At 42.2% G+C, this 26,015-nt stretch overlaps 2 protein-coding genes across 3 annotated transcripts; one reads left to right on the top strand and one right to left on the bottom strand.

Annotated features, from left to right (window-relative positions):
• Window positions 1-10,354: 10,354 nt before the first annotated feature.
• Window positions 10,355-17,110, bottom strand: acadsb (acyl-CoA dehydrogenase short/branched chain). Its single transcript, XM_036532511.1, has 11 exons — window positions 17,043-17,110; window positions 15,488-15,650; window positions 15,206-15,306; window positions 14,549-14,755; window positions 13,864-14,034; window positions 13,316-13,441; window positions 13,120-13,212; window positions 12,924-13,013; window positions 12,401-12,538; window positions 11,826-11,925; window positions 10,355-11,092 (listed from the first exon to the last, which is right to left on the bottom strand). Exons 1-11 carry the CDS (start codon window positions 17,073-17,075, stop codon window positions 11,016-11,018), a joined length of 1,299 nt encoding a protein of 432 aa, XP_036388404.1. The 5' UTR covers window positions 17,076-17,110; the 3' UTR covers window positions 10,355-11,015.
• An 898-nt stretch (window positions 17,111-18,008) lies between these two features.
• LOC118787199 (zinc finger protein Pegasus-like) lies at window positions 18,009-21,970 on the top strand. Of its 2 annotated transcripts, none has more exons than XM_036542673.1 (4): window positions 18,009-18,236; window positions 19,342-19,520; window positions 20,080-20,361; window positions 20,829-21,970. In XM_036542673.1, the coding sequence occupies exons 2-4, from the start codon at window positions 19,388-19,390 to the stop codon at window positions 21,779-21,781; spliced, it is 1,368 nt and encodes a 455-aa protein (XP_036398566.1). In that variant the 5' UTR covers window positions 18,009-18,236; window positions 19,342-19,387; the 3' UTR covers window positions 21,782-21,970. The 2 variants fall into 2 exon arrangements, with proteins under 2 accessions (XP_036398566.1, XP_036398575.1); XM_036542682.1 differs by having other exon boundaries at window positions 20,179-20,361.
• Window positions 21,971-26,015: the final 4,045 nt, after the last annotated feature.

Below are 26,015 nucleotides of genomic sequence, written 5' to 3' on the forward strand. Positions count from 1 at the left end.
ATTCACATTGTAAAGTAATGATGATTTTAATGATAATGATGATTCCTGATTTTAATTATAGATGTTTTGTGAGGACAGTAAATTGGAGGAACAAGAGTGTTAAATGAGTCAACAATCAGACACTGCATGACAGCATTGTGCACCAAGACCACTGAAGCCAACACTAATGAAGGTGTGTGTGTGTGTGTGTGTGTGTGTGTGTGTGTGTGTGTGTGTGTGTGTGTGCGCGTGTGTATGTGTGTGTGTGTGTGTGTGTGTGTGTGTAAATCAACACTCTTGATGTTACAGACAGTTATTAACCAGCTGATTTAGTGGTAGTGGTGTTGCTGGAGGGGAGGTCCTTTTTTCTCTGAAAGACTTGGATTATAGCACCATCTCCCCAATGGCTCACTCAATTTCCTGAGGCAGGACTGGAATTCATTCACTGGGAATGGAAGTTTTCCTTTTCAGTGTTATATATTTAACTATTTCACTTTAACAATGAAGGGAAAAAAGGCTACATGGATTTTACAGCCCCCAGTCTTGTTACTACATTGTTGTCCATGTTGATGGTTAATAGAAAACTATTTCATGCTTTGCTCATGTCGGCCTCCAGTTCCCCCCTTGTGATCTACGGCGGTCTGTTGAGGGTTTTTTATACGTCAGAAATTCTCCGCATTTGAGCATGGACTGAGAGGCCTCATGGGCTGCCTGGGAAGACTGTGAAAGAAGGGATGAAGAGAGAGAGAGGGAGAGAGAGAGAGACAGAGAGAGACAGAGAGAGGGAGAGACGGAGGGACTGAGTGAGAAGGAGAAGAGGGGATGTCATCAGAGAGAGACAGGAGAGGGAGACTGCAGAAGTAGTGATGGGGAGCAGAAGAAGGGTACAGTGAGTCGGGGGATGGGGGGTGGGAGCAAGGGAGAGAAGGAAGGGTGCACTAAATGAGGGAGAGAGGGAGAGGAGAGGAGATAAAGCAAACACAGGTGCAAAGTAAGGGAGGGTTGCACTGACAAGCGAGAGAGAGTAGCAGTCAGAAGGACAGAGAGAGCAGAAACAGAGAGACAGGGAGAGAGACAAGCTGTGAGACACTCTCCACCACAGCAGGGAGCAGTCCACAGGGGTGTTATGATGTGTCAAGGCACACAGCGCCGCATGTTAACTGATGACAAATGTGTGGTTGTAGAACATCAATGCTATATTATTAGTGTCCATTGACACACCCGGGCAGATGATGGAAAGGCTCTCCCACATCTCATTTGTCACTCCTTCCTTTTTTCCCCCGTCTGATATGGCAGTTTCATGTTTATTCATGTTTTTAGCATACGGTTATCCACACGTGGCTAGCTAAGATATTCTTGTGTAGAAGCTGAAACGCATCAAAATTTTTTTGGTTCCAGTCTCTAGTGAGGTTTACCTCAGCTTAGCCAATGTATCCTAGCCAGTACGAAATAACTAGGATTTGTCAAAGGTTATATCCGGAAGCGTCAGCACTGTAATTGAATTGAAGACTGAAGCACATGTGTTGCAAATAGGAACTGTGTTCTCTGAAATCCCGCCCCAGCACTTTGGCAGCGAGTTCAGGGTGATCAAAAGAAAAGATGACATAATTGTAGAATTTGTTTTTTGCAATATTAATTTACACTTGTGTTGATTGGTAATTACCTGAATTTATTTCTTTTTGCCACAAGTGGTTGATGTTGGTGAGTTGCTCTTGTCATTCTGTGCTGAAGGATTTTTCACCTGTTTTTACCTGAAACTCACCTGTGGTGAACTGTGAATATCTAAGGTGTGCTACTTTTCTCATTTGATCACACTGTGAGGACGTGGTAGGTATTGGCCATGTGCTGATTTTAAATTCGTATGTATTTCATGTGAATTTTTTTTGCTCAACATCCCAAATTAGCACTCCCAGTTTCACTCGTTTCTGATACAATCAACATAATCAGAAACAAATGACAAGACATTACATCACAATGCAAATAATCTTATCAAAATTTGATCATCAATCCAAACTGAAGTCTAGACCATATAGCAACCTTATCATACACCCTTCCCTATACTGCTGTCTCACCTATATATTTTTTCCCCCGTCTAGTTCCAGATGGGTTTTTTGGTGAGATATGTCTCTGTGTTTTATAGAGTGACCTTAATAAACCGCAGTGTGGCATGGCAGGTTTGTCACTGTCACAGGTGAAAATGTAATTAATGAGGCCTTGCAGGTGGGACTGCCCACTGCGTTCGCCGTTAAATACCTCTCCAGCTGACTGGGTTTGTGGGAGCCCAGCTGGACGCAACCGGGGCCCCCGATCGATAAGGTCAGGGGTCAGCCATCCCTCCCATCATCTCCTGGCTAACGACGCCTGCAGGAGCGGCACTTCCATCACAGCCATCATTAACCCCCCCCCCCCCCCCAACACCCCTACACCCCCCCTGTTTCTCTGTGACTCTCCCATACCCTGCCGGCAGACCTAAGCTTTACAGTATGGGCAGCAAGAACAGTCACTTTCTTTCGCCTCGTACGTCAGACTCTCATCCGCACGCGCTGTCACCATGTGCATGTTAAACACATTAAACTACCCCAATGCTACACCTGACAGTTTAGACCGCATTCACATTTTTGAAATATCAAATCTAAGTCACCAAAAGATGATTTAAGTTCCCTGTAATATCTTTACAAAATGAAATACATAACAAGAACCATTGCGCTAAATGCTGTTTGGCTAAATAAGAGCGTCTCATGCATTGACCCAGAGCAAAACCCATAAAATCCTCTAGCCAGTGGACCAAGAATGTTTTAAATGTAGCGGAGCACCTACTAAATTACCCTGGGACAGACAGGGCAGTCCATTAAAACGCTCCGCTCTGTGAGTGAAATACAGGTAATAATGCAACTGTAGTTCAGAAAAATCATTCAGGAGGATGAATTATTGGCAACTGGGTGACACTAGAAAAATGCCCCCGCTTTTCAAGTTGTAAAAAAAATGACATTTGGCCACAGTAACTCAAAACTGGACACTCAATTTCAAGTTGTGTGTGACTGGCCTGACTGGTCAGAAGCTATTACGCCATCTTATTTATTTGTAGCTTGTGGTTTTGGTGTTCAGATTTTCAAATGAAATACCACTTCAGTCAAAAAAGATTGCAGGACATTTATCGTGTTTGATGGATTACTGATGACCATTGTTGATTAATTGAATTCTTTAAATTAGCGGGCTTCTTTGTCAGTAACACACCTGCGCAGGTGGGTGACATGTTCGGTAATCAGATGAAAAATCTGGTCCTTTGTACAGTCCTACAGTTAATATTATTTTCAGTTAGGCTATACTACAACACATTAATATAAAATATATTAACGTTATAGTAGTATTAATTGAGTATTCATATGAGAAGGACTGAAAGCCTATACGTTTTGCGTTGCCGCCGTAAAGTCACGAAGTCTCCCGTCTCCAAGAACGCAGGACTAGCGGGCCATTAATTCTGTTTTAACAATTATGATGATGGACAGCAATCGTTGGCACCGTGACTTAGAGTTTCTAACGGTGCTTTGTCAGATAACACACAGCAAGGCTGTCAAAAAACAGGTAAATCAGTCAGAAGATTTTTAGTTCGTCTTTAACAGTGAGAAACAAGGGTGAAAAAATGTTTTTGCCCACGCAGGAAATTAATCAAGGAAATAGGTTTTTGTGCGACATATATTAAATCTAATCTGTCCTTTATGCGTGTGTAGCTTGCTCCAATTCTCGAGGACCACGCGCCCCTTTATGAAAAGCTACTTGTTCCTGCATAATTAGAGGTCTCATAGCCGCGTTAAAAAGAAGGGGGCGGGGAAGGGGGAGGCGGACCTTGTTTGCCAATGTAAAGTGTGATCCAGATAATAGCGTTTTCATCAAAGGCAGCAATTACATTCATTAGACGGGCTCCGGCGTGGTAGCTAGGAAATTGAGAGGTGGGGGGGACTGAAAAGCTTAATATGCGCCTTCTTTATTCTAATCCGTTCCATTTTCCTCTGTTTCGAATGCCCCGTGTTGAGCAGGGGGGATCTCGAGGAATAAATAGATTCAGAACAAGAGGAATAAACAATGCCGCCAACGTCCCCCTTCACCTTTCTGTTGTAATGATCTGGCAGTGACGGCTGTGAAGACTTGTTACTATAGCTGCACTTTTAAAGAAGCGAAATCCCTTTCTGTGGTGTTAATATCCTATGCAGCTTTTAAATGAGCTCAGCATATGACAGGAGCCTTTAAAAAGGCTCCAGGGCTTCTCAAAATTAATTCCCGGCTCCTTTCAGATGGAAATGAATTGTTTTGTGTTCCGTAAAACTGCAAACAGTACATAAATCAACCAGTTTAGTGGAGACACAAGCTTCTTTCATTTCGCCCCTTTAGATTGGAATTAGGGTAAGTGGATAACACTGACTTTCTGAATAAGCAGGTGTAATCTAGGGAGGGGTGCGTGGAAGGGCAGAGGGCGGATTCAAGCCTATAAAACCGTTGCAACATGTGATACGGTTTAAAATAGAGATTAAAGTATGTACTGCGGGAAAATGTGTGCAGTGTAAAATACCCATATTCTGTGCACCTATACCACATGCATAAGAAATGAAAGCAAAATCCGGCCTGTAACGAACAATTAAGCATTATTTATTTAAAAATATATAAATATATTTAATATATAAAATATATCATTATATTGGCTATATGTGAATGTCGTACCCCATGAATTAATTCATTTTGTAAGACATGTCGCCCATTTTCGTCTGTAATTTCTTAATAAACATATCGCATTCTTATAGTTATAGCCTATTTACTACCCTGCTTATTTTCATATAACGCATCAACATTTCAATTTCAGCTCAAATTAGGAAAGTAAATATTAAGTTCTTCCTAAAACAATTGGGGACACATCAAAAGTGTCTAACTTTCAATGTTATCTGCAGAACTTATAAATCGTTGTGCATAAAAACAATAAGTAAAATCATTTAAAACAGAATCCGATTTATATCCGATAATTAATTTATTCATTTTCAAATACGCAAAGGTTCAGAAATAAATGTTACACTTCCTCTCTACGATGATGTGTGTGAATCTGTCCCGAAGAGCTGCAGTGGCTGCCGACTAGAAATAAAATAAAAACAAATAGACAAGCAATCAAACTGAAACTTCCATATTCTGGATTTTCTTTTTCTTTTTTTTTTTCTTGATATCCCAGCAATATCGTTTGAAAACCATTAATCCCGCGTTGATCTAGATTTACCACTTGCACCTGCACCTTATCAGGCTTGCGGGGCGAGCTCTGCTTTATGGGTCAGAAGTCGCTGCCGCGAGCCTCCCTGTCTGCATGCGACGACAGAAAGGAAACGCTCTGGTGCTCGCCTTTTCACGGGCTTCACTGGTGTGTGCCGACATGACAGGAGGCTTTGTGATACGACAAGCATTTTTACTTGTAGTAATACGAGAATCTTATCAATAACAAGTTAATACCCCTCGTCTTTGAGCCAAAGTTAAAAACAGTTCTGTTACATTAGAAAAAAAAAAACGGTGGACCAACAAACAAACCAAAAGACTGTCCTGTAGGTGGGTCTCCTACCTCTGTCGGTGGTGGTAGCTGGCATTGGGGTTTGGTCCATCAGGATGATTGATTTCTTGCCTGTTCCTTTCCTCAAGACAACTGTGCAAGAACACATAGAATTATCAACTTTGTTATTCACAGAGTCATGAAATGTGTTCATTTGGAAAGCTGTGGTCGTGGCTAGAAATGTCAGCTTCAAGTGCACGTCTTCACCTTTATTGGGATGAACATGCATGGCATTATTGAAGCAGGTTGATTAGTGGAGAGAGGCATAGCACTTTTTCAAAGCACAGAGGAGATAAAAAGTTATATTGTTAAAAGGACCACGATATCAGCAGGTCAGAACATTACTGCAGATGAATTAGTAAATGCAATACAAATGTAAATACAATACATTAAGCAATTAATCTTGGTGAAATGGTGCAGTTCTTCCAATAGCTGATGTTAGCTAAATGTTATTAAATCAATCAATCAATCAACAATTCTATCTGAGTCATGCCTTCTAGAACATAATTGTAGAGACCAGGTAGAGAAAACAAACTGATTCAGGGCTTGGTATTGTTTGACTATGGAGGAACCTATGACAAAAATCATCATTAAAACTAGAAAATTTCTGAAGATGCTATAGATTATGCTAGTAATTTTCACAGCCTGTATAACTATGAAAACTATAAAAGCATATATAACACAGTTCAGTATCAGAGGTGGTGAACATAAATTACTGCTGAATTGCAGTAAATTAACATATGATGTACTGTAAGCCACAAATCAACTAATATTATTATCATTAGATATCAGGTTATGTACAGTAGCTGGATAAATCAACTAATATTCTCATGTTTAGAAATCAGGTTCTGTACAGTAATAATAGGAATACAGTACTTTAATCCTTCTTTTGTCCACCCCTTAAACTCCACCTCATCTGTTTTAACTCATTTTGTTTGTTGCTATTTGAATGGCATGAATATTTAAAATACCAGTTAAAAGAGAGGTGCATTTTCTTGTTGGGGAAGTGAAAGGAACCATTTCACCTCAGGGATACGGGGTGACTTAAGTATATGACATTTGAGTTAAGAGCAGGATACCTCTACCCCTGAAGTCTAAACTGATCTCTTCCTGGGAGTTTTCTAATGCAGGCCCATGGGAATATAATCTGCTCACAAAGTAAAACAAGGGCATTAGTGCCACTTGTTCAAAAGAAACACCTCCCAAGATATTCAAAGCACCAGTAATGTGAACAGAAGCATAACATGACATAGTCATAAAGCTCCACTTTCCTCACCAAACTAACTGTCTTACGGCACACCCTTTACCAAGACAGAAAGAGCAGCATCTTAAAGTCAGGGTGAGCTTCTCTGAGGTTTCTTTGAGCCTAATCGTAGACCTCTCCAAGGCCTATCGATATCTACTGCCCTTTAAGTGCAGTCATCATGATGAAGCCTAGCAGGGCAGGGTTAAAATTTATCAGAACTTTGCTAATCCTGCCTCAGTCATTTGAGTGTATTCTATGATCCTAAACATGTAAATAAATGGGTCAAAGTACACAAGTTCCAGAGGATTCACACAGGAATCATCGCTGATTCCATTAATCAAATTGGTTTAAATAAAACGTTAATTTTCATAAGAGGTGGCTCTGTTCCAAATGTTACAGGTAATTGTCTGGACCTGCATGTTGAAAGAAAACAACAAGACCTTATTTCCCCTGACAGACAATGGACTAGACTCCTATAAATCTTTTTCCAACTGACAAATGAATGTCACTACGGGTAAATTATTCAAAGGGAGTTCTCTCCGCCTGAAACCCGAGCGTAATTAAATTGCGATAAAAGAACATTAAGGCCTACAGGTGTTGTAATTGACTGCTCTTTGGGTTTAAGATGAACTCTGTAAGGCAGGCTAATGGTTACATTTCCCCCTGCCGTTTCACTCCACAAAATGCATAAAAAGGAAGCAGGGAACAGTCTGGCCCCCTTGGTTACAGTCATTTGCACATGTCCTCTTAACATGTAGGTGACATTTACACTCGATTGACATTTGGTGACACTAATCAGCATAGCTATCATTTAAAATCATTCTTTTGTTGTCTTTATTAAAAAAATCATTTTAAACAAATGTGTCATATACCTCATATGTACATACTTTGTATGCCAGGTATAATAGCATTTTACATTATGCATACACTGAACAGTAGAATTAAAAAAAAAAACTCCCTTGGAATGAACGTATGTCTTAATAAACAAATTAGACATATTTTGGTTATTCATTCAGAGTTTCTTAGATTACTGTGATTAATGTATCATTCATGCCTGACCGTGATATGCTTGAGCGACACTGACTGCTGAATTGGCACTTTATCACCAAGACAGTCAGAGAGGTGGTGATACAGATGATGAGGTGAGTTGCATAAATGCATAGAGAATAACAGGGCCTGCCTATCAAGGGGACAATGCTTTTGCTGCCATGTCTGTTCGAGGGTGAACTGAACCAACGCACTGTTGGTCTTTGTCTGTGGTTTTCATTCATGAATTTCTAACTCGACAAGAACTGAACACAATTCATCAACAACGCGCTACACTGTGGAACGTAACACCTTACAGAAACCATGACACCATCATGCTCTTTTTACATTCCAAACCACACATGCACAGTGAGGATGCTTCTGTGCTCCAGATGACTGCAGGGACAGGTGCTGGCAACATAGTGAGGTCACTGTCAGCAATACTGCATGTGTAATGCGCAGTGGTGTGGCATGGTGGTTAATGAGCAGGACTTGTAACTGAATGGTTGCTGTTTCGATTCCCCGCCGGGGCACTGCTTGTGTATCCTTGGGTCAGGTACTTAACCTATAATTGCGTAAGTAAGTGTCCAGCTATAGAAATGGATTATATGTAAAAACAGTAACCTATGTAAGTCATTCTGGATACGTTTCTGCTAAATGACAATGTGTACTTGGCAGTAATGGAGCCCAGTCCACTTCAATGACAAAAACAAGATTTTATGAAGATCACACCATCACACATCAGGGAACATAGAGTGCAATGGCATGCTATTTGTTGTGTAACAACAGCCAGCTATTCCATGGGTAGGACCAAGTGTGAAGTTCTGGGAACGAGTGTAGATGTGCAATGTAACTTAATTTTCAGGGATAGATGTCAATCTGGCTGCAAGTTGGTCTGTTATGGAGGCTCAATTACTTCCCTTACTATAGGTGCGTTCTGACAACATTCCAGCAGGACAACACATGTGCAACAACAGCTTTCTTGTCAACTGTGAATTTGACAGCATAGCCTGACATCATATGCCACCTAGTGTTCAGAGATCAAACTGCTACCCAAATAAGCAATAAATACTGTATGTGTAGTATTACACTGAACACTTTAATATGACTGTACAATTCTATTATTAGAATTTTTTAAATCCAACATGACATCATGTACACTGGAATGGAAATGTTAAACATGTGCGTATTAACAGTTCATTCAGGTGCATATTCCAAATGCATGCATTCAGACTCCCAGAGTATTTTGACTGTTATTTTCATTAAAATGTTTTTACTGATATCTCAAATTAAGGGAACAAGTAGTCTCCTAATTCTTCCAGAAAAATATACTTTATAAATACAAGTTCCCAAACATAGCAAACACTACAATAATTTTCTAATCAGCACAAAGTGGGTAGCATAGCTAGATGAGCAGATAAACATTATCACTGAACAAGCACACTCATTTTCCACACTTTGTCATCAAAACAAAATAATTTCATACATTCAATATTAGGAAAGTGATATTTCTCATGAAAGTGAATTATGTCTTTGCAATTAGATAAAATAACACAAAGTAGAACTTTACTTTAGACACCTTTAGAACCTTGGGGTGAAAAGACAAATGTAAGAGTAGTTTATTTTAAGCTGAAAGTTATGTCCCACAGACCAATGAGGGCTTATCACATGCAATATTGATCAATTCAGTTGATCCACCTGAACTGTCAGGGACTGCCTATCCTTTCCAGGTTGTGTTCTGGTCAGTGAAGACACAACAGGAACACATACATTTGCACTTTCTTTATTTTCTGGAATTTTTGTTTTACAGTGTTAAAATAGCTGCTTGACACAAATGTAGACCATTTAAATAACTGCCCAGGATAATACAGATTTTAATAACCATTCAAAGTTATTAAAAAAAAAACAAACATCTATGACAAGGAGACCACACAGCAGATATCAAATGCATAGAGAAATGCTGATAACATCAAAACTCTTCCACTTTGTTACTACAGAAGTGCATGATGGGAGACGTGAGCCCAGAGACACAGATCATGTGACATCACTGGACCACCTCACTACAGTCTACAATCACACAAAAAAACAGGCCATGATGTAAGCAGAGAGCACAAATAAGGAGGGCCGGACACGACTGTTTCAGTACTGTGCTTCTCCTTTCTACCACAATCGCTAACCTGGGAGAGACTGGGGGGGGCATTCCAGAGACTCCATGCTTAAGGCACTGACACACTGACAGTATCCAATATGACACAAAGTGAGGCACCGTAGACTGAGCTGCACCAGGGCCATGGAAACCTTGCGCTCGCATTCATGTGGACACATTGCACTGACACATATTAATGTGTTCTGAAATTGCTTGATTAAATGACATTGTTATTTGGAGACATACACATTGGATGAGGCAGAGCAAAGCCACTTCTGCAGTACAGGCTGTCAAGGAGGATGGTGCTATTAAGAAAGATTATACTGAATAACAGTGAGAAACATTTCAATCTGACTGGTCTAAGAGCTCTATTCAATAAGTGCTAAAGTGTCCTTAATGTCGGAATAACAAATGTAACAATTCACAGGGATCTCAGTGAAGAAGCATCATTCTTCCCTTTTTCTTGCACGGTTTATAGTGTTGACCAAGTTCAATGACTTCTGAACTCACAGACAAGAAAGAAGCAAGAAATTATGTCACTGGAAGCAAAGGACAAAGTTCTAAGCAGTTAGACAGAATAGAGTCCCAAAGAAGACATGTATCAAATCTGATTACTAGAAAAATGTGCCATTTTTTCATATTTTGCTGATTACCTTACACAAACTCACAAATGACACACAAATGAAAGTATGATTTCAACTCAAATGTATTAGATATTCCCATCCACCAGGAAAAATCCATGTATTGCTGAACTATGAGGCAAAATTCAATACTATTGCACATTGTTTAGGATAGATTTATGCTTGATATCTTGTAATGAGTGATTTAGCTTAATTGTGTTGAAAACCATAAAAAGGAAAGTTTAGCACAGCAATGCTCTATGGTAATACACAACTCCCCGAGCATTATTTGTACATTTGTCACACTCTTAAACCCACCCTTAGTCTTATCTACAACCAGAGAGTGTAACAAACAGGAGTGCATACTAGAAGTCAATCTCAGCAGCTTATTTCTACAGTCACACACAGTTGAGCAGTCATAGTTCAGTGGTCATACTCTTGGTCGATGAACTTGGCCATGGTGGTAAGCTGGATGTTGGTTGTACCTTCATAAATTGTGCCTGTGAGAGAGAAAACAAAAATGGCAGAACTCCATGATTACATATATCAGTGTCTTCAGGGCCAGGAACCCTACATGGAAAAGGGAATAAAGACATATACATGAAAACTAAACAAGTAATAAACAGACGCATTTAAGATGTTGAAGTGGAGAAACATTAGTTTGTTTTGGAAAGAGACCATTTCTAATTTTATCCGGACCAAATCACATACAGAGCAGACCTGACTCTTTCCACTTCACAGCACACCAGACAAAAGCGCTGAGGCTTTGACTGGACTGGAACCCAATCCCCCAGGTCACTCAGGAGTGGAGGAAAGGAGGGGTGCCACTCTACGCTTACGGCTCCCAGGCCGGAGAGCCAACCGACTGCCATCCATTTCTGACCATTCAAGGTCAGCCAGTGAAATGTCTGCGGGGCGGCATCGGGTTACAAGGCTCCCACGCCGCCGTATCCCAGCGCGCTTTGCGCCCATCTGATAGGTGCAGGCCACAAAGCTGTTTTTTAGTGTCTCAGCATTTGGAGATAATACCGGACCAGAATACCTAACAGGGCACATTTGGGAGCATCGAATGCTTGGTTGTCATAGCTACCATTCGTTAGTGTGGCTGTAGGTGTGGAAGGGGAATTATCTAAGAACTGTGAGTTTTGCTGGCAAAGAATTTGAACAAACTTTAAAAAAGATTTTTTGGTAGTTACCAGAGAGGGTGCAGGACAAAAGGAAAAACACACTCACCTATTTTGCAGTCTCTGTAGTACTTCTCAATGGGATAATCTTTAGTGAACCCCACCCCTCCCATCCATTCTATGCATTTTGATGTTGTCAAAGTAGCAACCTAAAGATGGCAAAAAGAAAGCAAAGGGAAACAATATGACACTGACACTATGAAGAGATTCACAGCTCAGCCTATATTGTCACTCGATTTCTTTTCACATGCTTTTTCAGTTTGAAGTGGAAAATAACTGACAGACAGACAGACATAAACGGACAAGCTATTTTCATTCTTTCATGTTCTAAATGAGAGCCCTGCAATGTGATGCAACATGTCCATCAACGAAGTAGGGCCTTGCACTGTGGGGAAAAAAAACAGACTTTGCTTCTACTTGTGCTAGTACACTTACTATTGCCATTTACAAGCACTCAGCCAATCAGGCAGCTGGGGGAGTGGCTTCGTCAGCACCAGTGTGCTCTGATAGGTGCTGATGTGATCACATGCTCACTGCAGGCATGACTGCACATCCGGACATGGAGCCGAGCAATGATGAGAGAGAAATGCGACCATGCCGCGGGTGTGTAACTGAGTGGCTCACCTCAGCGGCGAAATACTTGGCCATGCAGGCCTCCTTGATGAAGGGTCTCCCAGCCTCCTTCAGGCGCGCGGCGTTGTAGGTCAGGAGACGGGCGGCTTCCAGCTGCGTGGCCACGTGGGCGATCTGGTGCTGCATGCCCTGCGATGGAAGCCAAAGCTGCTGACCACACCCACAGCAATATAACAGTATTCCACAACTCGCACTTAAAACGCTTCTGCAGAGAAATGGCCTCCAAATGTCACACTACATTACATTATTGTCATTTACCAGATGCTCTTCCCCAGAGCGACTTACACTGGTTGCAGTTTTTACATGTTATACATTTATACAGCTGGAGGCAATTGTGGGTTAAGTACCTTGCCCAATGGTACAGCAGCAATGCCCCAGCGGGGAATCTAACCACCAACCTTTCGGGTACGACCCCTACTCCTTACCACTACACTATGCTGCTGCTGTTCATTTTCAAAAGCAAGAAGTGCTTCAGAGCCACCGTGAAATCACCCCCCGTGGAAAAAGCAGTTACCTGAAAGTCGAAAATGCGCTTGCCAAACTGAACCCTCTGGCGGGTGTAAGGGACGGTGTGGTCGAAGCAGCCCTGTGCAAGGCCCAGCATCTACAGGGCACACAGACTCGGGTTAACAGGCTAATGGTTCAGTTTCCACAAGAAGTGCCAGTGATGACATGCCTTGCCATGTGACTCTGTGCTGTGAAAGACACACCTGGGCCGCGATGCCAATCCTGCCCTCGTTCAGCATCCCAATGGCGTACTTGTAGCCATGGCCGACCTGCCCGAGAATGTTGCTCTCGTGAACCTGCAGCAGGTGTGACAACGTTAAGGTCACTGAGCGTCCAGTCATTCCACTTACTACTCCTTGAAGCTTGAGTCTCTAGCTAGATGAGCAGCACAACGCTCACCTTGACGCTGTCGAAATTGAGGGGGCAGGTAGAGGAGGCACGCAGGCCCAGCTTGTTCTCCTTCTTGCAGATCTGAAGACCCTCTGTGTCACGGTCCACAATGAAGCAGGTGATTCCTCTGTAACCCTGGCAACAAACGGAATTCCAGGTCAAATATGGAGAAAGAACGACCTCAAGCGCAAGTGTGCTTACTGCTGCTATTGTGTTATCGACAACGTTCATGTTTATTACCCTGTAAAAAATTAACTTGTTTCAGATTAAAATTCACATGAAAGCACATGGAACAGTGCGGTAATTGTCTGTCAGGAAAAACTTATCTTAGACTTAATCTCAGTTATAGTTATGTCACTGCTTCAAAACAGAGGTCAATGTGAAGTCCATCTTCTGGTGTATTATTCAGACACTTGTACAGCCAGAGACTTTTAACGAGACAGGGGGCCCAGTCAAACCTTTCCTTCCGGGGCTCTGTAAAATAATCTCATAAACAGACCTTCAACAGAATGCTTGGACTTGTCCTGTGTTAAAGTGACACTCTAGGTTTTACTCACTGCTGAGGGGTCCACGTTGGCCATCACCAGGAACACCCCCGCATGCTCCGCGTTGCTGATCCACATCTTGGAGCCATTGATGATGTAGTAGTCCTTTTGTTTCTCAGCGCGTGTTTTCAAAGAAAACGCATCACTCCCAGACTCCGCCTCTGACAAGCAGAAGCTGCCAACCTACAGGACAAATAAAGAATTCCAACAGTGTATTCATGGAATAACGGCAAGTTATAATTACTGTCAGTGGAATTAAATATTCACAGAAATATGGGGATGTGAATATGCTTTACACCTATAGCTTCAGCTTCTGTTACGTCTGCATTGCACATTTATATTGCTTTGCCTTTCATTCAGATAAGTAAACAAAAAAATGAACGCTGTGTGGATTAATAAATGCAATTCCTTCCTTTACATAAATGATATATGGAACTACTCACAATCAAACAGTCCATTTTCATGTAGCAGATTTATATAAAATTTAAATTTCACATCAATATTATATAAGGCTTAATTACATGAACTGCACAAGGCATTTTTGTTAAATGCTGTGGCGACTCTACAGCAATTTCATAAGGATCTTTCATGCTAAGACGGTTGAGGGATCCAAGATCATGGCTAGTAGATTTTATACAGAACCACATTTACAATGAACTCAGCTCCTTCCACCCGCCGTACAGCAAGATCTCCTCACCATGTCTGTGGAGAGGTGGGTGAGGTACTTCTGTTTCTGGGCCTCGGTGCCGAGTTTGGACACCAGCGTGTTGATCAGCGTGTTCTGGATGTCACAGAGAACAGCCACAGATGGGTCCACCTTTGCCAGCTCTTCGATGACCAAGATGGAGGAGAAGAAGGAGGAGCCGGTGCCGCCGTACTCTGGGTCGATCTCGATGCCCATCAGCTAGATTGGGTTGCAGGGGAGGAGCATCAAACAAATGGTTAAATGCATGTGGCTGCAATTTCACACAGCCACTCAAAATCACCTCATTTGTTCTTGAAGACATTACATAACATTATTGTCATTTAGCAGACACTTCTATCTAGAGGGACTTACACTATGTTACAATATTTATGTATAACAATTTTATCCATTTATCCAGGTGGATATTTGCTGAGTAAATTGTGGGTTAAATATCTTGCCTAAGGGTACATCTGCAGTGCCCCAGTGGGGAATCAAATAGGCAAGCTTTTGGTTACAAACCCCACACCTCCCCACTATGCTACACTGCCGCCCCAAGACCAGACCGCTCAGCATCCACATGATCAAGCTTCACTGCCAGTCTGAGTTTAAGTTGCACTGAGTGACTCTTATTCTTATACTCTTATTATTAACAATGAGAAGGTAATATACCCCTTGCTCAAAAAGGTCATTGATCACTGCATCATCCATGGCAGAGTTTTCATCCATCTTTGACACAAAGGGGGCGATGCGCTCCTGGGCAAACTTCTTCACTGTTTGCGGATCCAAAACATACAAGATTTCAGTGAGCTCATATATCAAAACTATGAGTAAGACAAGGACTGAGGCAATGTGGAATAAGGCACTTTTTGGGTCATTTGGGTGCTTTGCAGTCATAGCTCAGTGTCAGCTGAACACCCTCTCCTCTGTGGATGTTTCCCAGGTACTACTCACCTGCCTCCCTCATCATGCTTTCCTCCTCAGAGATGATCTGCAGTGGCGGGTGGGGAACTCCAGCCAGGCCCGCCTGCTCTGTAGCTGCCTCTGCTACAGACCGGGACCCGTGCTGCAGCCTCCACTGGCTCACGCTCCATGGCCGGGACAAATGTCTCCCAAACTGCGAGGAAATAAACCGCCCACCTTATTTAAACTTTCATTTCACAAAGTACATTCCTAAAGCAGAACAGCAGTGGGGAATGTTGCGGTGCTACATCCAAAACAGAAGGAAAATACAAATGAGCTCACCTTAGGAAACAAGAAATAAAGATGTAGTACACCATAACATAGAAGGTTTAGTAAGGACAGAATGCCATTCAGGCCATACAGACTTATCGTTAGGCCTGGCTTACTTTAAAGCATATCGACCAACATGTCAGTTCTGGTCTTGACTAGTCTAGTGTCTTGACTAGTGTTTCTGCTTCAAACATGAATCCTGATAAACTATGCCACGCATGACCTAATTTCCACCTATGTCCTCTTTTTCAGCTGCAGGAACCCATCTCGAAATAGCTTTATAAGCCCATTTTATGGCATCATTTAAATTTTTAGAACACCTAAATCAAATCTCCCAAGTCTCTTTGTATTGCGACTAAAGAGATCACCTGTCATCAATCTCACTTCGTAATTTATGTAGGATACCTGGAGCCAGTCCTGTTCAAATTCTTTGTGCTTTTTCGAAAGCTATATTCTTCTCAAAGTGTGGGTTCCAGAACCTGACAAGGTACGGAATACTTTTGCCACACACCCCCGGATACTGTTTACTTCATCAGTGAGCTCTGTGTCGTAAGTGAACTGAGCTATTATGAAAATGGCCAGTATTTAACAGCAGACATTCCTGCTGTCTTTCCGAGCGGTGAGAATATGTCTGCACCTAAGCAACGCAGGTAGCAAGCTGCCAAGCTACCGGTAACTGGTTTACTATGTAGCTAGCACAGCACTGTGTGCAAGAGTGTAGTATCACAAGAGTGTCTTTACGCCATTTGCGCTGTTACCTATCTTAGTACGAAGGTGGGAGCATATGATCTCCCCTTTTAATGGAAGCCAGCATATTCAGCAGCATATTCAGGTCAGAACTAAGCATAATCAGATAACTAAGGGTAGCTAACAGGTATCTGCCCAACCAGCTGGCTAACCACTTTCCCCCGTCGAAGGAAAGCTGTGTAACTAGCTACGAAACTATGCGACAGTAGCTGGCAGCAATTACTTCACTATTCAGTGTGGAGATATAACGAGCAAAACCTTCATGTTTTCGTGACACCAAAGACGCACTTTTTCGTCGCCTATCCTAAATGTTATCACCTAACGTTCATTAACTATCAAGATTGGCTAGAGATAGCTAGCAACAGACATCTGCAGGCTTATGTCTGGCAAGCTCCAACTCATAAACCATTCACCAGATACTTTTGCATCCAGATAATCCAAAAACATCATTTGCTATAAATGTAATATTAGTTCTTAGCTGACACATGCTTACTTCAAAAATATAATTTCATAATGACGATCCTCTCACCTTCCCACAGATCCTGACCAAGGAGGCCGCCATTTCTGAACTTGTTTACATACGGGTTTCATAATGGCCATATAGGACCTCGCGCTGCACATATTTGCGCAGATAAACTGTTCTAAAAAGAATTTGATTGGCAAATCTCACTGTTCACCATTCACTTTGCCCACTACAGTTGATCCGTCTCCTATACAGATTTGCGATTGCGCAGACTAATGTGCATCACGATGGCCTACAGTGCGACCAATGAAAACGCAGCTGAGCAGGTCGTTTTGGGGGCGTTGTACAACGCATCTTTTACGTGATTCCCTTTTCAGTCATCCAAACGGCGCATCTCATACCCTCTTTATAAATAATGAACTTTGACTGACCTATATGCTTGTCAAGTTGTTCGCTCGCTCACTACTGCGTTAAATTTTGCGAAGTTCACAGATATTTCGTTTTGGTAACTACATTTACTTCATTTTACTACATTTTATTTCACTGAACCCGCACAGTACAAACACACCCATGTAAAATGAGGGTAAGGGGATATGTACAGAACAAATAACGACAGTAATAACACTGTAAACCTGCCGATGAATCAACGCAGTATCCCGAAATCCACACTCGCAAGGATCGGATAAAGTAAACAAAGCGCTATGTCTAAGAAACAAAATTTTCAGTACTCTGAATATATGTACACTATGCAAATTTAATGACAGTATATTAAGCGGCAGTGAAGAAGGTGAGCCATTCTAAATTTCAGTGAATCTGCGCATCATGTGTATAGTATCAACAAAACCCCAGTGAATCTGCTTAGCAAGTGATTTATACAGTTGATGGTCTTTGGATTGTAAGCTTGCTAGGAACTTTATGTCGTAGAGACATGCTCTTACAACCGGACATATTTTGTTGTTGCACTGACCTTTCACCCCAGAAGACCTCAGGCTTTTCCCCTTTGTGTTTATGAGGTGGCTAGCTAGTATCAAATAAGCCACCGCTGCTATCAAGCTATTTGACTCCACGATCGCCTAAACTAGATCTGTTTAATTCTGTAATAGCTATCGTTATCATTTTACAGTACTCTTTTAGCTAAGTAGCATTTCCGAGGTTTGCTTGCTGGCTAGCTACATGGAAAAATACTGGATTTTCTCGGATGACTCGGTCCATGGTGATGGTGATGCTGTGAGCTGCCTGGAGTGTAAACATTGAATTAAGGTAAAGTGTTGTCGCTGTAAAGCTGTTAAATCAAACAATTTGCTGACCGTACCGACAAAGTTAGCAAGCTTGATATATTTTACGTTGAATCTCTGTTGCTTTGCTCGCTCGCTAACTAACGTTATCTATTTATTTACCGTTAGCTAGCTAACTAAAAATCAAAGTAAGCCAGTGCCACGCTTCATCACACTGCCAATGTACTTGCTGCTGGCTAGCTACCCATCTAACTGTTGCAGCAGGGTGTTCAGCTCCAATTTGTAAAGGATTAGTAGAGTAGCTGGTTAGTTAGCTACCCGCACTGTCCCTGTATGAATGCGCGTTGATGTCTCCCGGTTAAACACTTCGTTTTCCCGCTAGATCAGCTAGTTGGCTAATTCACGGGTCTGAACATGTAGTCTGTATAGTGGGTTCGTTATCCACTTACTGTAATGCGGTCTGGTTTACATGTAAATAAGTAGCTATATGGAATGTTGGCTGTCTAGATAATCAAATTCTAGTCATATACATAAGTTTGATTGGTATGCATGTGAAGCACCTAACTGTTAAGCGGTTAGTTCCCATTGACGAGCAACTTAAAACACTAGCTTGCCAAATGCTGGTTTATCACGTTCGTCATAACAGCAGAATGACTAACTACGTCTAGCTGTATTCATTGAGCGATCGCACCATTAGGAAAGTGTGAGTTCCGTCCCGCAATTCATCTCCATTTCATTGCCCTATTGAAACGTTGACTAGAGCTAGTTACGGGGAGTTATGTGAGTTAGAAGACAGATCCAACGGAAAACGAGTGGTGATTTGCTGTATACCGTATGTGCAGAAAATCTGCTTTCCTGTGCCCAGGTTTGCTTTACGTAGCACTGTCACACTTTTCCCTAAACACATGTCTTTAGTTGAGAGTATGACGTCTCATGAATAATGAAGTATTTTAAGATTGTATAGAACAGTTAAATTTGTGGAAGACCATCTGGGCAAGCCGAGGCATTTCCCATCCACGATCATATGACAAAAGGCGCCGCGACTGTTAAATTAATTTATTTCGATTAATGCTGCTGTGTGACTATGGTTGTTTAGTAAACGTTTTTACCTGTTTTCTGTGACCCATTAGGTGTGCGAAAACGGGAGGGAAATCTGAAACACCGATCGAAAACAAAATGGGGGAGAAAAAGCCCGAGCCGCTGGATTTTGTGAAGGACTTCCAAGAGTATCTGACCCAGCAAACTCAGCACGTCAATATGATCTCGGGCTCTGTGGGTGCAGACAAAGAACCAGAGGTGCTCCAAGGAGGTGAGAGACGTGCCCATACTAATTGCTTTTTGGACCGGTCGTTATCTTTTTCTTGCACGTTTCTTTCGTCATAAGAAATGCAGTTGTAAGTACTTTATAATCTATACCCCTGTGATATTTATATCTGGTAACTTAATTTCAGAAATGTGTTGAGTTATGTAATTTTATGAGTGGTATTACATTGAAAGTCCATGTTTGGCTCAGCCTTTGCCTTTGTTATATTTATTTATTTTTAATTTATTATTTATTTATTTACTTATTGTTGAGAAAGTATTGGCCTAGTGTTTCCAAGAATCACTGTACAGTGGCTTTTGGGACCTGTGAAGTGACCTTTGAACCCACTGCATCAATAAAGCTAAATCTCACTGGGCCTTACAGCCCCAATTCAGTATAATGTCAGCATGCTTTGTCCTTTATCATATGTTATGCTAAGAAACAAAGAAACTAGAAGTTACACTTGTCACAGTTAAGGTCCATTTGCTTTGCGGTCCGATTGAATGTGGACCCTGTCAGAAACAATGATCTTTCAGCATCACATGTGAGCGGCATTATGTTACAGGTCTACAGTCAATTCCTGTTGGAGTGCAGTCAGACGATGGAGATGAAGGTGATAGTGCCAGTGTAGAGTGCAGACCTCCTGTGTTCTGTTTACCGGCAGCCGGTACAGAGAACGACCAGAACGGGCTGGACCACCCGTCCGTGGAGGTGTCCCTGGAGGACAGCTCAGGGATGCTGGTGGACGGCTTTGAGAGAACGTACGACGGCAAGCTTAAGTGCCGGTACTGTAACTACGCCAGCAAGGGCACGGCGCGGCTCATCGAGCACATCCGAATACACACAGGTAACGTGGGGCGCGGTCACTGGGAAATCTTTCAGAGATGCAGATCTATGTTAATTTCCCTGTGGCCAATCACAGTCCTCGTCCATGTGCTACTGAACAGCAGTGTGGTGACAGTGCACTGCAGTGTGGAACAGCAGTATGATGTAGTGGTAAAGGGCAGGACTTGTAACTGAAAGGTTGCTGGTTCGATTCCCCGCTAGGGCACTGCTGTTATACCCTTGGGCAAGGTACTTAACCCTCAATTGCCTCAGTAAATATCCAGCTGTATAGATGGATAAAATTGTAACCTACTGTGTGTAAGTTGCCCTGGATAAGAGCGTTTGCTAAATGACAGTAATGCAATGTAATGTGATGCAAATTCACAGTATCATTACATCTGCCACTTTTAAGTAGTTTGGCTTTTAAGAGCACGGCTTGCATGTGACCCAGCGCTTAACCCTTTCTGTTCTCTTCTGTGGCGAAAAAAGGAGAGAAGCCCCACAGGTGCCACCTGTGCCCCTTCGCCTCCGCGTACGAGCGCCACCTGGAGGCGCACATGCGCTCGCACACGGGTGAGAAGCCCTACAAGTGCGAGCTGTGCTCCTTCCGCTGCAGCGACCGCAGCAACCTGTCGCACCACCGCCGGCGCCGGCACAAGCTGCTGCCCATGAAGGGCGCGCGCTCCTCACTCTCCAACAAGAAGATGCTGAGCGTGCTGCAGAAGAAGTCCAGCTCGCTGGGCTACAGCCGGCGGCTCCTCATCAACTTCAGCCCGCCCTCCATGGTGGTGCAGAAGCCTGACTACCTGAACGACTTCTCCCATGAGCTGCCCCACCTGCACCCGGAAGCCTATGAGAGCATGGCCAAGGCGGGCGGGGGAGGGGGCGGCGGCGGGCCCAGGGATGGCCACGACATGCTGGTGGACAACCCCCTCAACCAGCTGTCCACGCTCGCTGGGCAGCTGGCCAGCCTGCCGCCCGAGGCCCAGACCCCCGTGTCCCCTGACGGGATGTCCTGCCGGGACGAGAAGCCCTTCCTCATCCAGCAACCACACGGTGCCCCCGCAGTGGCGACCTCGGCATCGGCGTCCTCCGGCGCGGCCCAGGCCCCGTCGCCCACCACCCCCGAGCCCCGCCCGCCGCCGCACAGGAACTACAGCCCCGTGGCGGGGCCCAGCAGCGAGCACAGTGCCCGCACCAGCACCCCCAGCATCAGCAACAGCCAGCCCAGCACACCGGCCCCCGCCCTGCCCGCACAGGACCCCCAGCTGCTGCACAGCTGCCAGCACTGCGACACCTACTTCGCCGACAACATCCTCTACACCATCCACATGGGCTGCCACGGCTACGAGAACCCCTTCCAGTGCAACATCTGCGGCTGCAAGTGCAGGAACAAGTACGACTTCGCCTGCCACTTCGCCAGAGGTCAGCATAAACAGTGACTGCGGGGCCGCAAGGCGGCAGCAGGCTCTGAGAGTAACTTAACTAATTATTTTTTGGTAAAAACTGGGAGATCACTTTTATTCAGGACTTATTCCAGGCAGTGAAACTTATCCTCATTTTTTAATTTCAAGAAAAAACTATTTTAATAGGCTGCACATTCTTGTGGTTTTTAATTTGGGAAGCTATTATTTAAGGGGAAAACTACTGGGGGGGGGGGTGGGAGGGGGGAATGTGTCGTACAGGGAAGCTGACAGCATGTCCCATGCGGTTACTGAGGACAGATTTCCTAATGCGACCGTACTAAGAGGACAGGGCAGTCGAAGCACAGTGCAGTTTAAACATACAAACACTCCCACTGGTGATGACGGCGACCGTTGTTCCCGACATCCGCTCAGAAGACACCGCAACAGAGCAGCCGACTGTTAAAAGCGATTCCCACCATGCCCGTACCTGTCTCCAGCCTTTAAGATGTAGCGCGACTGAGTAGCACAGAGCACAGAACCTGCACCAAAGCAGCCCGTTGCATTCTTATGGCCCCACTGTGTGAATACAGTCCTCAGCGGATAGAGTGTAGAAGAAGAACTACACAGTGCTAAGTTTTACTCAGTGCATTTCTCAATACCTGTTACTTTTTGAAAGAGGTCACAGAGAAACTTCTGACACTTTATATATACAGTGACGTAGATGTCACAGCTCTGTGTCTCTCTGGTAATAATCCTATCAATAATTGCTGAGATTGATCTTGTTAGAATGTTTTCTTGCCGGTGAGAATTCAAAGGATACGGTACTCTGAAATATATCAGACCTTGAGTGTACAGATAAGCCTTCAGAAACAGTTATTCCTGGAAGGGAAACTGTGGAGAAGTGGGCAGTCCTCTGGACTCCATGTTGCTTGCAGATGCGTTTGCATCCCGTTCATGCTGCAGGTGCAGAGGCTAAAAGCAAGGCGGTCTATGTGGATTGCTAGAGTTAAATATTGCATTCTATGTTTCTTTATTGGTTTTGTTGCCTTGGATGTTGGCCAAGATGAACGATTGACATTGATCATCTCGTCAGGCTTACCTGGCTCTTAAACGACGAACCACAATGAAACACTACGTGTATGTTTCGCCACAGGGAAGGCTTTTCAGATGTCCGGAGATGGATAAAATTTCAAACTAAATTAGGGAAAATGATTTTACTGGATTAGATTACCATGTCGATTGAAATTTTAAAATGCCCAAACCAGTCACTTCGGACTGCTGAATGTATGTTAAAGGGTGGTGCTAGGTCATGAGTCAATCAAAAAGTATATCGGCCTGACCAGATCAAGGTGAAGGAACTAATTTCTTCCTTACCGTTGGACTGTTTGTCAGGCATACAATACCCCGTTATTTCACAAATGGATGTTCCATGGTCATGCATTGGCCTTAGCCTAAATGAGCCAGAAGGCCTGTGTTTAATCTCTGCCGATATATCATTGTCTGAGATAAATTGAGGCACAGATCTTGCCCTGTTTTTTGACTGTTCGTTTTTAAGACAATGTCTGAATGCCTCCAATTTCTGTTGCACAATTTGGAGAATCTAGGTGCCAATTATATTGCCTTTCTGATGTTGCTGTAGAGCACTTTTCATATTTTTTGTCTGACGTTACACACCATGACAAGATGTTCATCGCATCTGGACAGTTCAAAGATTACTCCATCGCTTTTGTCCCATACTGACAAGGATCACTAAACATATGTTGTGAGCCAAATAATTCAACTGTTTCAAACTAGCCAAGGAACATAACACAAAACTAAGCCTTTAAGAACTTGAATTACTTGCTTATTATTTCAAGGCCAAAGTATTCTTAACCTTTTTAAAGTATTTTTTTAAATAGCATATTTTAATAGCATTGTAGCGCCTGTACGGAATCACAGTGTGTTCTTTACAATCAGCAGTTTAACAATTGTGTACCCGTTTTGAGTATTTATAATGAGTTGCACATTATCAAGTGTGTTTGCTATATGTATGTCTAATTCTGGTCTGTACCAGTTGTTCTTTCTTTGTAATGTTAACAATGTTTGTTCTTGGGGGGGGGGGAAATAAGGAATGGATTTCCTTATTGTTTAGATAGGAGTGGTGTTATGTGCCTGGTACATGGTACAGTACAGTAAAGGAAGGATGTTAACATTGTTTTTAATGACAGCCTTCACCAAGGGTTTTTAGGCTTAATTCGTACAAGAGTCACCAAATTGTGTAGTTTGTGGGTAGTTTCTTCTTTAATTTCTTGGGTTAAATTTGAAATTTACTGATAGAGTTAACATATCCTTAAATCTTCAGTAATTTGAATTGCGAATTGAAGTTAATGTCAGTTTTTATTTGTATAATTAATAGCCCCAAGAACTCTGTTCAGCTACTGGTTACTGGATAACCACAACAAGCTCAAATGTTTAAAGAAGAAAAACCCCTTTCAGTATTTTATTCAGTTATTTGATATTATTATTATTATTTTTACAGTGAAGCTATAAGCTCATGGATATTTGTTCCTCTTTCCTAAAAGTCTAAACAAGAGTGTATATTAATTTTACTTTCTGAAGCAAGCAGCTTAATGACAATTAAAATTTTTAAGCAAATTAAAAGTAAGTTTGCCAGTCACTGAAACTATAAAGTTGGCGCAAATAGTCCTTAAATATTGTTGTAGCATATTTACCTATTGGTATGAAGAGAAGTGGCTATCACAGCATTTTTTCATCCCAAATAGGTACAACTTTGCAGAAGTATGGTGAAAACGATACTCCGCCATAAAATCCTTTTTGCATTTTTTACTTTGAGTGTCAGTTATGGTGGGATTTTGTTTTAGACTCTTTGACTGCAGCGAAGTTATCCAAGATCTTGAGGTTCTCCATTATGATAACAAAGGACTGGTTGTCTGTGGGGATCAAGCTGGTTCCAGGAATATGTCCACAATGTGATCTTTTGAGGTACTACTTAATCCCAATCATTCAAATCAGACAGAATATTCCCTTTAGGAAGATATCCATGCATCATCTGTCTGTCTGTGACCGTATTATCATTTTTAATATGTGGGAAAAGTTATCTCTTGTCAGGTTGCGAAAGCATGCAGAAATGCACCCTACAGGTTCCAACGATTCCAAACGTCCTCTCCCACCGGAGCAACACAGGTGGATAGGGGCGTGGTTTCATTGCTTACTTAAGTGTCATTGCTTGAGGTTATAAGTTCTTGACCTGTTGAAATGCTCCCATCCAAAGTTAAATAAAAATACGCTGATGCTGTAGGACATTCAACACACACTGATTTGCAAAGGAACAAAGAAAAGTAAATAGGAAAGTGACTTCATTAGTATTGTGTTACCAGATGTATCTGAGGACATTATCCTGGAACCAGTCTGAGTAAGGCACACAAAACATAACAGGAAAATAATGTCTAGATGATAGACATAAGGAGGAGGTGAACATCTAATAATATGAGTCCCCACAATATTAATTATATTCAGACAAATTGTTTGATGAATTCAGAATTTTTTGGTGGAGTATTGCTTCATGGTCAGTATTGTTTGTACAGAAATGCGTATAGACATTCAGAAGAGTCCTTATGGCGTTTTGTAAATTGACAAAAAAAACTTGCACATCAAAAATATCAAAATGTTATTAAAATAGTTTTGAGAGGACTGATCACATATTAGTTGATATTTTGAACGCTGTAACATGCACAGGAGAACCCATGTAATGTCTCATCTATGAAGGATGCAGTGGTAGAAAGATTTGGAAATGTGTATATTTATTTAACTCCAGGGGCATCTGGCTTTCTTAGTTGTCCCATCCATTTGAATGTTACAAAACACACCTTCAAAAAAGGGCCTTTATTATTTAAATACAAATTTGGTGACAGCAACTGTTGTGCTTTAATTTATTACCATTACTAAAGATTATTTTGCCTTGTTAAAGTGAATATTGTGTATATAGTTGACTTTTTTATTGTTTGGTTAAAAAAAAAACAAAAAAAAAACAGAAGAAAAGTTGCGATCAACAACTTTTCAGGTTTTCTTAATTGTTCTGATTTCAGAATGTCTAACCAGCAGGCGCTGATTCAGTTTTGAAGTAGAATATCGTAGTGGATGTTAACTCTTTAACATGTGGACACAACATGAAAACGTGCATTACATTCAAGAGAGCATATAGATTCCTTTATTTGTAATGTGAGATGTGTATTTTCATCAAAAGCCTTTTATTTTATTTTGCCTGGAAGTG

This window comes from Megalops cyprinoides, chromosome 1 (assembly GCF_013368585.1).
Source record: "Megalops cyprinoides isolate fMegCyp1 chromosome 1, fMegCyp1.pri, whole genome shotgun sequence".
In the NCBI taxonomy this organism is placed as follows: Eukaryota; Metazoa; Chordata; class Actinopteri; order Elopiformes; family Megalopidae; genus Megalops; species Megalops cyprinoides.

Coding starts and splice junctions, on each gene's coding strand:
- acadsb (XM_036532511.1), bottom strand. CDS start 17,075: ATGGCGGCCTCCTTGGTCAGGATCTGTGGGAAG. Junction 13,014..13,119: donor GGATTGGCATCGCGGCCCAG/GTGTGTCTTTCA, acceptor TGTGCCCTGTAG/ATGCTGGGCCTTGCACAGGG. Junction 11,093..11,825: donor CTACAGAGACTGCAAAATAG/GTGAGTGTGTTT, acceptor TCTCTCTCACAG/GCACAATTTATGAAGGTACA.
- LOC118787199 (XM_036542673.1), top strand. CDS start 19,388: ATGGGGGAGAAAAAGCCCGAGCCGCTGGATTTTGTGAAGGACTTCCAA. Junction 19,521..20,079: donor ACCAGAGGTGCTCCAAGGAG/GTGAGAGACGTG, acceptor ATTATGTTACAG/GTCTACAGTCAATTCCTGTT. Junction 20,362..20,828: donor GCACATCCGAATACACACAG/GTAACGTGGGGC, acceptor TGGCGAAAAAAG/GAGAGAAGCCCCACAGGTGC.